Source organism: Sardina pilchardus, chromosome 8, assembly GCF_963854185.1.
Source record: "Sardina pilchardus chromosome 8, fSarPil1.1, whole genome shotgun sequence".
NCBI lineage: Eukaryota > Metazoa > Chordata > Actinopteri > Clupeiformes > Clupeidae > Sardina > Sardina pilchardus.
In genome coordinates this window covers 24,572,337-24,582,336 of record NC_085001.1, presented here as the reverse complement: position 1 = coordinate 24,582,336, position 10,000 = coordinate 24,572,337, and the positions used below count along the sequence as shown (strand labels likewise).

At 45.8% G+C, this 10,000-nt stretch overlaps 1 protein-coding gene across 1 annotated transcript in view; it reads left to right on the top strand.

Moving 5' to 3' along the window:
• The window catches only part of tmem8b (transmembrane protein 8B), a 110,161-nt gene that overhangs the window by 80,498 nt on the left and 19,663 nt on the right, over positions 1–10,000 (top strand). Inside the window, exon 6 of the mRNA XM_062544068.1 lies at positions 5,016–5,434. Coding sequence (XP_062400052.1) covers positions 5,016–5,434 — 419 coding nt within the window. The remainder of the gene's footprint in view (positions 1–5,015; positions 5,435–10,000) is intronic.

Genomic DNA, 10,000 nt, shown 5'->3' with positions numbered 1-10,000 from the left:
ACTGCATCAATGAAATCTTCAGAAGTTTAATGGGCATAATAAAACAACAACATCGCTCTGTTGTGGTGTGCCGAAGAAAAGAAATCAACTCGCAGAAGCTCTTTTCACAGCTCAAGGCATCGCATTTCCCACCCGTCCAGATTAATGTATGGGACATTTCATCAGGGGATCATCATCAGAGCAGCCCCAAAGCAGAAATGATTTCTACCGCACTACCCCCTCCCAAGTCTAAATCTTTAAAGCTTACTGTACAGCAACTTTCCCAGCCCTGCGGCTCTCTTGTGAGTTTAAAACAGCCATATGGTGTCCAGCACGAGCCAAGAGTGCTCACGGGGCCAGCGACCCGCCGCGGCCGTTATAGATGCTGTATTAGCTGATGCGGCTCTTTACCTTAATGTCCTCACCTCACATCCGGCATCTGTCATCGCCACCCAGAGCAGAGAGGCTGGAGTGTGTGTGTGTGTGTGTGTTTGTGTGTGTGTGTGTGTGTGTGTGTGTGTGTGTGTGTGCGTGCGTGCATGCCTGTGTGTGTGTGTCTGTGGATGGATGCCTCGGGCAGACTCTCAGCCTTGGTGTGGTGTGAGCCAAGCTGACAGGCCAGATGGGGGGTATGTGTGTGTGTGTGTGTGTGTGTGTGTGTCTGGTTTGGGGGGGTAAAGTGGGGATGACTTGGTAAGAGCTCTGAAACAATCTGAAGACAGAGTGCTCCAGCACCAACTATGACAGAAAATCGGGTCAAGAGTTTACAGCTCCTCAGAGTTTAGCGTCTCATCAAAAATACATCTACACATGTAGCAGGGCTCTGTTCCGGAGAGCTTATTATTTCGGCGATTGGGGCTTGTTTACGTCTCTCCCCCCTCCTCCTCCTCCTTCTCATCCTCTTCCTCCTCCTCCTCCTCCTCCTCTCAGCCCGCTCTGCTTCCTCCCCCTGCATTTCTGTTTTGCATCCAAACATTTGGACTGCGCGAAGGGGGGAAAAATGGAAATACCAGGTCCCGGGAGACGGCTGTCAGTTGGGGCAGGTTGTTCCTCTTCATCTGCGGCTCGTGGCGGCGCTCCAGAGGGATCCCGCCGCGCCGCAGCTCAACAGGGGCTCACTGAATCATGAAAAATCAGCCGAAATAGCGCGCTCCCCGGATATTAGAGCAGCGTCGTCACATATATATCTCTTTTTTTTTTTCCCTGAGATAATCTGAAAACTTTGTAACTAAACTCGCCAGAGGGCTGTGCTACTGTCTACTCATTCCGCTGTATGACTTGCAGTGTCACCCCATTATTTTCAGCTGTAATGGATGTTTGTGCTCCATCATAGCTTTATGGCTGTTTTTCTATTAGAGCGGTGCAGCGCTGGATCCGCTACGGCGGCGATGTGATGATTATAGTGTTTGCCGTATTAAGTAAGTGTGTTGCTGCCGAACAGGATGTGAAGTACTTTCTAAAGTGTAGGTGAACTCGTGTGGCAGTGACAACATCACATCAGCTTTATCATCTGTTTCCTTTCACAAAAATGCCAAGGGCGACCTTAACTGTCACGGAGGAATGATTTTAATTGGTGACAAACATATCAATCTGCCCATGAAGATTTACAAGTCCTTAGGCAGCACGTCAGAAATATAGATTAAAAAAAAAAACTGAAACAGCTAAACACTTCCTCAGAGGCTAAACAAAAGACTCCGATTCACCCACCTGTGGCTGAACAGGTGGCCATATTTCAGCACAGCTGTGGTGTGTGTGTGTGGGTTTGTGTGTGTGTATGTTTGTGTGTGTGTGTGTGTGTGTGTGTGTGTGTGTGTGTGTGTACAGGCAGACGTCCTCTCGGAGGTAAAGGGCGTGTGTCACTGCGACCGAGACTTCAAACTCTGCGTCGCGGTAATTGCGAGCCCCCACTCATCATGGCAGTCTGTCATTTGAGACCGTAATGGCGCAGGGGAAGGTTGGGGGGGAGTTCGGGGGGGCAAGATGACAATAATTACAGAGGAACAGAAAAGCCTTGATTTGATCAATCTCAAGCATCTTGCGAGAAGCGACCAGCTAGGCATACTAATCAGACGCCGGCCTCATCAGCGACGCATGTGGTGTGTGTGTGTGTGGGTTTGTGTGTGTGTGTGTTTGTGTGTGTGTATGTGTGTGTGTGTGTGTGTGTGTGTGTGTGTGTGTGTGTGTGTGTGTGTGTGTGTGTGTGTGTGTGTGTGTACAGGCAGACGTCCTCTCCGGCCTCATCAGCAACGCATAGGTGGGGCCTGATCGCTCACGCTCACTCCTGCCAGCTCCTGTAAAAAAAAAGAAAAAAAGAAGACAACAGCTTGTGTTTTTATAGTGCTTTCTTCATCTCTCCAGGGTGATTGTTAAGTTGTGCAGGGATTTCAATAGGTGTCCCAAATATTCGTTTTTCACTGTTGATGTTTGTGACAGATTTTGAATGGCCCGCTGTGAACTGGATCAGTTTGTTGACAGGCAGACTCTGGGTAAGGTGCAGGATTTGGCAAACGCGCCAGCCTTTTTCATCCTCTCAAACAGCTTCAATTAATCACTTATAGTCTCAATTAATAAAGGAGCTAGACAAGCCGTGTAGTACTTCAATGAGGATCCTGGACGGACTGTCTTCCTGTGAATGGTTCCATTAGCAGTCCTTAAATTATCATTCTCATTTACTTTGAAATGAATGACTGCTATGGACATGCTTTTTTTTTTACTTCTTCCTAGGTTGTGTGACAGTAATTTCAAAGTGTCATTTACATAGTACTTGTAGTTAATGTATTTTGTTTCAAATATACACAGAATAGAGATGTAATGCTATAGGTAGGGGATTTCACACATTGGCCAATCAACAAGCAAGCTGTCAAAAACAGCATCACAAAGCAACCTTTGTGGACAAAAATAAATCAACAACAGAACTGCCCTCAAGTGCATTTCACTGGGGTTATCAAGCTTCCTTTATCAGTGTTTCATTGAATTAGGCCCATGACATTGTGCGACTTTGTATTTTACTACCTTGTGAAATCAATCATCTGTCAAACTGGAATGATAAGAAAATGAATTCCTAGTACTCAGAATCACCGGGGCACATTAACGTAACGTGGTGGGTAACCCCATTGGCTGATGAGTAATAGAAGAATTTGGCCCCCGATAGCTAGATAGACCAAGAGCAGTTTTCACGGAATATCTTGTGAACGGTTGTGCCCAAGATGATGTATGCTGGTCTCAATGAACTGCATCACACCAGCCCATAGCCACTCATTTGCAGTGCCACAAAGTGAAAGACAAACTGTAGAGGCTAAAATGTGGAGCTTCAATCACCAATATCTTATGAACCACATAACATTTGACATCACTGCTACGAGACCACTGCCACATTCTCCAGTTTTGTGGAATTCCATACATGGGGGACACTGTAATTAATTTATTTATTTCATATGAGTTATATTATCTTAACTTGTCTGAAACTTTAAGCATGTATTCACAATATTATGAACTTGATGTGCTTTACTTGGAAGCATTTTGATGTGTGATTGCCTTTTCTTATTGCAGTAGCAGGCTACTATAATTATTTATAGATTGTATAGCCTAATGTACAGTATGTCAACTATGGACATCAACTGCACATGCTTCTATGTGAAAAATCATACGCAGCATCATGCAATATTATGATTATGTTTGGAATCCAATGTGTTGTCAGTAAGATGATTTCTTATGTTGTATTTGCTACTTGTTTTATTAGGCTGTTTGGTTTACTGCTTTTGCTTTTGGCTGGTAGACTTGTACATTGTGGTAGTAGGGTACAAAGCAAGCTTGTCTGGGAGTGATTTATAGGCTGCGTTCCCATGCTTTGGCAACATGGACGTGCATATTTGTCATTCTTTTTCAAATGCATTAGAATCAGAAAGAGCTTTTTAGTAATGGATATTCTTACTCTCTTTCCATACTGTGTGTGCATAATGCCTAATAGGCAGTGGTATTCTCTTGGTCACGCAGTAGGTGGAAGATCAGGCATTTTCATATTTTTTTCATATTTTAAGTGCAAGTTAGTCATTGAAATGCAACATTGTTTGGTTTAACTGCGGGGCATTTGTTAATTCCCACTTCGACTGACTCAGATTCAGTAATACCATTAGCAAAACTGCATAATGATATGCTAACGAATAGATGTGGCTAGATAGAAAAAGGATCTCATTTTTTTCTAAAAGTCTGTTTTGTTTGCCTATGGACAGTGATATTGTTAGAAAATACATAGTGGTGCACTTGGCTTGCTCACTTTAGTTTTCCACTTAAAGTGCTACTCTACCGAGGGGCTCCAGGAGAGTGCATGTTAGGTTCCCTGAACAAGAGGAGGGAGGGGAGGAAGATTTGATGGCAGCCGCCTGCAGAGACTAGGGAGCTAAATGCTGTTCTCTGGAGGAGCCTCTCTTGACATGATGTTCTGTTAGTAATACTGAGTCGAGCTTCGGCTTCCGAGTGGGCCGATGCCTTCACAAGTGCACTTCAAACGGCAAACTCCGAGCCCCCCCAGCGGTGCCACTGTCAGACGTCTTGACTGTCGAGTCGCCCAGGCCTCGAGAGGAGAGGCACTACAATCTCTCCGTCAGAAGTAGCAGTTTTTTAAGCGACTCCCCCTCCACCCTCCTCCTCTTCCTCCTCCTCCTCCTCCTCCTCCTCCTCCTCCTCCTCACAGAGACGGGTGGGGTGAATATGCGTGTTGCTGGCGGAGCTGTTGCCCTATAGCCCTGAGATGACCTGTTTACTCCTGTCAGTCTGTCACTCTCCGCGGGGCTTGAGTCATGCTAGCGTCGGGGGCCTCATCCTCTCCGTCTCCTCATCCCTCGCTCTTTCGCTTGCTCGTTCGCTCACTCATCTCTCGCTCCGTTTCTCACTCACTCAGTTCCGGCTCTCTCATCTGGCTCACTCATGTCTCATTTGTCTCAGAGAAATGATTGATCTCTCTCTCTCCTCCTCTCTCTCCCTCTCTCTCTCTCTCTCTCTCTCTCTCTCTCTCTCTCTCTCTCTCTCTCCCCTCACAGACTGCTCCAAGCCCACTACTTCAAAGGGTCCAGGCTCGTCCGCCATGAACATGCCCCAGTCCTTCGGCAGCGCCACGGGCTTCTCCCTGTCCGAGACGCTGCCCGCCGCCGTGCTGCCCAGCCTCTCGCCCAACGCCTCGGACCGCCGGCCCGGCCCGGGCACGGGCTCCGCCTCTGTCGCCGGCGTGCTCGCCTCCGCCGAGGGCGTCGTCTACCTGGCGCCGACCGTCGACGCCAACAAGTGCTGGCCCGTGCGGCCCACGCTGCGCAACGAGCTGGACACCTTCTCCGTCCACTTCTACATCTTCTTCGGGCCCAACATCTCGGTGCCGCCCGACCGGCCGGCCGTCTTCGCCATCAATCTCATGCCCGTGCTGGACAGTGGCGGAGTCCTGAACTTGGAGCTCAAACTGAACGTGGTGAGTTGAACTCCAGCTCGCATGTCCACTCGGAAGGTTTTGAGCTTAAAAGACAAACCGAACCAGAAAACTATGGGCCTTAATCTAGACGCTGGGCCAAAGCACAAAGTCAGTCTCAGACCAAAGTTCTCGAGCATGACCAGTGGTGTAGTCTTGTTAGCCACTGTGATGTAGTAGTTAGCTTTAGTGGGTATACTATGATCAACCCCAAATGTTAATAATAATATCTATCCTTGTCTATTCTAAGTGGGTATACTGAGATGGTGATGCTTTTTAAGGGTACACTGCATAGACCTGCATTATCACGTAGACTACACCACTGAGAAATTGTGTGGTACTGTAGGAGTAGGCTTCACTCAGTCTCACATGTCTCTTTTAAGAGTGCTTGGCCAAACACGTCTGTGAAATAAACACGTTTGTATGCAAAGCGCGGCCTTTTGTTCTTCTCTGAGACGACACCACTGGCCATGACCTAACAGCATCATGTCATGTGATGGCTGTATCAAATTAGCATGGTTATCATGCAAGCTGTAGATCGACTTTAGACTTTGCACTTTCCCTTGCATTTAAATTAGGGTCCTTTGTCTTTAAAACCCTGGAGAATGCTTTGTTTCGTAATGTGTACTACACGAGAACGGAGAACACTTTCACGAACAGATACTGTATGTTTTTTTATCTCTGATTTCTTCGCCTGCCTGTGAGAGAGTATTAGTGCAGACCTAGCTGAGATCGTCTTTGCTCAGCCCGTGCATTACAAGAATGTTTCCCTTGCTCACATTTCAAAATGTTCCCCTTGCTGCTTACTGCGTAGGATACTACAGTGGCAAAGCCTAAGCCCATCAAACAGGCTGATTATGCCATTCATGAAAAATGGAGGCGAAGAAGCACGGGGCTTTGAACATGCGGATAACTGTCATTTTGAACGAATGAGACATGGGCCCATATCGCTCAATCCCCTATTGCAACTATCAGGACCATTTTTCATGTCTGAAATTACTGTAATTTTGATTTCACAATGGGAAACATTACATGCTTTCTTTTGCTTTTCTTTTCTTCTTGTTGACAATGTTCTTTTTGGAAATGAATTGCATGCGAGTGCATTTGAATGGCACACTGGACCCTTTGATGAAAAAGATCAGAGCCCACTGTGTGCTCAGACAGTGGACCAGGTACAGGACCCCAAATAGCACTGTATCCGCACGGTGTGTTCTTTACACGTGGGTAAGTGAAGTGCAGCCTGGAAAATCCAGACTCTGGTAATCTTTCATATTAAGGGTCTGGCCATGAATAAATAGATAGATAGATAGATAGATAGATAGATAGATAGATAGAAAGATAGATAGATAGATAGATAGATAGATAGATACTTTATTGATCCCCAAGGGGAAATTCAAGGTAATTCAATAATGTAATTGAATTAATTAACAATTATTAATTGAGTAATTGAATAATTTAATGGAGCTCGGCCTGTGTCTGGCCACTCGAGGGGCGGCACTAAGCATGCATTTGAAAATAACACTACGACCAATGTTACTGACTTTGAGCGTTGCAGCACTGTCGTCATCAGTTTAGCTCGCCTCTGGCCCGCCTATATCAGATACGCCGACGTGATTGGTTTCCGCTGATGCCTGGGGTAAAAGTAACGTGCATCATTGCTCATTGCCAGAGTATCTTAGGGACACAATTCAAATTGGATTTCCAGGGTAAGTGAAGTGTAAAATCTGAAGAATGTATCACCCTGTAAGATTTCAAACGGAGCAGAGTCAGGGGGCTATATAGGCTGAAACACTTCATGTCTTTGTGGTGTTTGGAGATTTCATACCAAGCTAGCGCCTTCACAGGAATGTTGGAGAGCACTTCTGTCTTATTAATAACAAATGCTGGGAAGTGGGCCTGTGCGATGACTGAGTCACATAACCAGAGAGGTTTGGAGGACAAGGTGTGCTGCAGCAAATGTCAATGTCATTTTTACTCTCTAAAAGCCATTGGCTTTCTTTCTTCTTTTTTATCTGCCTTGTCTCAGGGTAGGAGAGGCTCTATAGAGCCGGGCCAGAGCTGTTGCACCTTTTAGTGTGCTGAAATGGCCCAGAAGGCCTTTTCTTTCTGTCGTTCCTTTTCTTTCTGTCGTTCCTTTTCTTTCTGTCGTTCCTCTGTTCCACTGAAACACCTGTGTTGGGAATGATACAGACGGATTCCTCCTCCATCTCACAAAATGGCGACCACTACTTGACCCCATTGTTCACAAAGCCATCAGTTAACAAGGGTGCTTTCACAATGTAATCTTCAAGTATCACTTCTGCACTTGATATTTTGTTGCTATGCTACTCTCCCACTGATGCAATTATAAACACAAAAGAGTTAAGGATGCAGACAAATTCTAATATATCGATAAGACATATTAGTCTAGAACTGGTTACAGGGCGACCCTGAAGGAAGTCCTCCAGAGGAACATTTTCCAGCAAGTCGCTTCTTCTGAGAGACATCTCAGAATGTTAGAGCCCAAAGTGGCCCCAAAGAGGGGTGTAGACTGAAAGAGAGAGAGACAGGGACATCTCTGGAGAAAGCAAAGTTGATTTAAAAGCATCAGAGGGGACCGGCCTTCTCTTGGTGGAGAGACTAGAATGTGTCGTTCTTTTTGGTGAAAGAGGAGCGAAAGGATTAAATGCACCAATACTCCCCTCACACACACACACACACACACACACACACACACACATACACACACACACACACACACACACACACATAAACACACATGTAGTGTTGAATAGAGAGCTTTATCACGGATGATGCCAGTAAAGAGATGTTTTAGGGAAACCCGGTGTCTAATATATTATTGTAAATGCCTACACCTTAATAGCAGAGGCATAGTTCCAGTGCTGTTTGAAAGACTTTGTCTATCTTTTGCTTTGCGGTTTCTCTTTCACACTTCCTTTGAAAGAGTGTTGCTGATGTGGAAATTTGACATCAGAAGTCCAAGCCACAGCTAGGGTAATCATGCTTTAAAAGGGGGGAACCTTTCAATTCGAGATACTTTGACCTGCACAAAGGATTCAATCTTACGCTCCTTAAGAATGCGGTGCAAGGCTAGACATTTTACCAAGGGCAAAGAATCATCAAAAGGAAAAGTCAACATTTTGCTGTTGAAGTCTGAGAGAAAGAGTGAAAAAAAAAGCCATTCTGTGGTTAACCTGGAGGCGTCTTCAAATTTATTGGGCTTGTGTTGCTTTTTTACTCATGTCATCTTTTTTTTCACCTTTTCACAACCCCCTCCAAGAATGTCATCTACTGATTCAGCTATTCCGGTAAATAGCTCCTGCTGAGTGAATGGCACATTGATTTGATCAGAATTTTTGGAGATAGCTGCAGACGTTAGGGCTTTCTTTTGTCTTTTAACGACAGTACAGAGGACATTACACGCACATTCACGCACACACACGCACGCACACACACGCACACACACGCACACACGCACACACACACACACACACACACACACACACACACACACACACACACACACACACACACACACACACACACACACACACACACACACAGTAACATACTCAAACACAAACACACATACATACACACACACAAACATACAACCACACACACACATGTACAGAAGTCTCCCCTATCTGAAGTTTGGGCGAGGGCAGTGAGTGGCCTCTTGAGTGAGTGTCAGTGCAGTAAAGTAAATGGCTTCCTCCGGCGGCCATATGCTGCCATCTGGGAATTATCTTGCAAGGACGCCAAGGTGAGGTGATGGATGCCTGGGGCTGTGACGCTGCCATGGCCCAGGTTTATGAGCACGCCGCTTAATGGGAGCTATTTGCTTCTCGGCAGTCTCACACCTGGCTGCCGCTGGGCCCAGCCAAAAAAAGTCGTCTGCGTAGAGGAGAGAGGGAGAGAGAGAGGAGAGAGAGAGAGAGCGAAAGAGAGAGGCTGTGGGCATTTGAAAGACATGGGCAATTTCTTGGGCTGCAGGATTCAAACAGACAGCATGGACGCTCATTTATTTTTAAAAACATGCTGGAAATGGTAATGGAGAATCTCATTTCAGAAGGCTGTGCCTGCAGAATTAGACATGGTGGAAAGGACATTGGGGTTCATAACTACGCACCATGGGACACCCAGAATGGGACTTCATTTAAGCAGCGTGGAGCCTGAAGTGCGAGCGACGCATATAGATGCTGACATGAGCACACCGGCACTTTCTGTCATTTGCCTCAAAAACACCACGCCAGCGCCGGATTTTTAAACTGACAAGCATTCGATAAACAATGGATTTTATTGAGTAGCACAGACAAAAATAGAACTGGGATATTAACAAGATGCCGGTAGGTAGCAAAGAGGCTCGGTGGTGGTGTGCAGGGTTGTATTAAAAACAGTGGAATCTAAATGATCAACCGTTGCGCTGCACTTATACCTGGGCTGATGTGTGGGCAGTTGCAGTTGTAGTGGTGATGATGTGTGGATGTTTCATATAGGCTATTCCAAAACATGAAATTCAAAAACATCAAGCAAATTATAGGCATGAGACGATAACTCAGACAATAA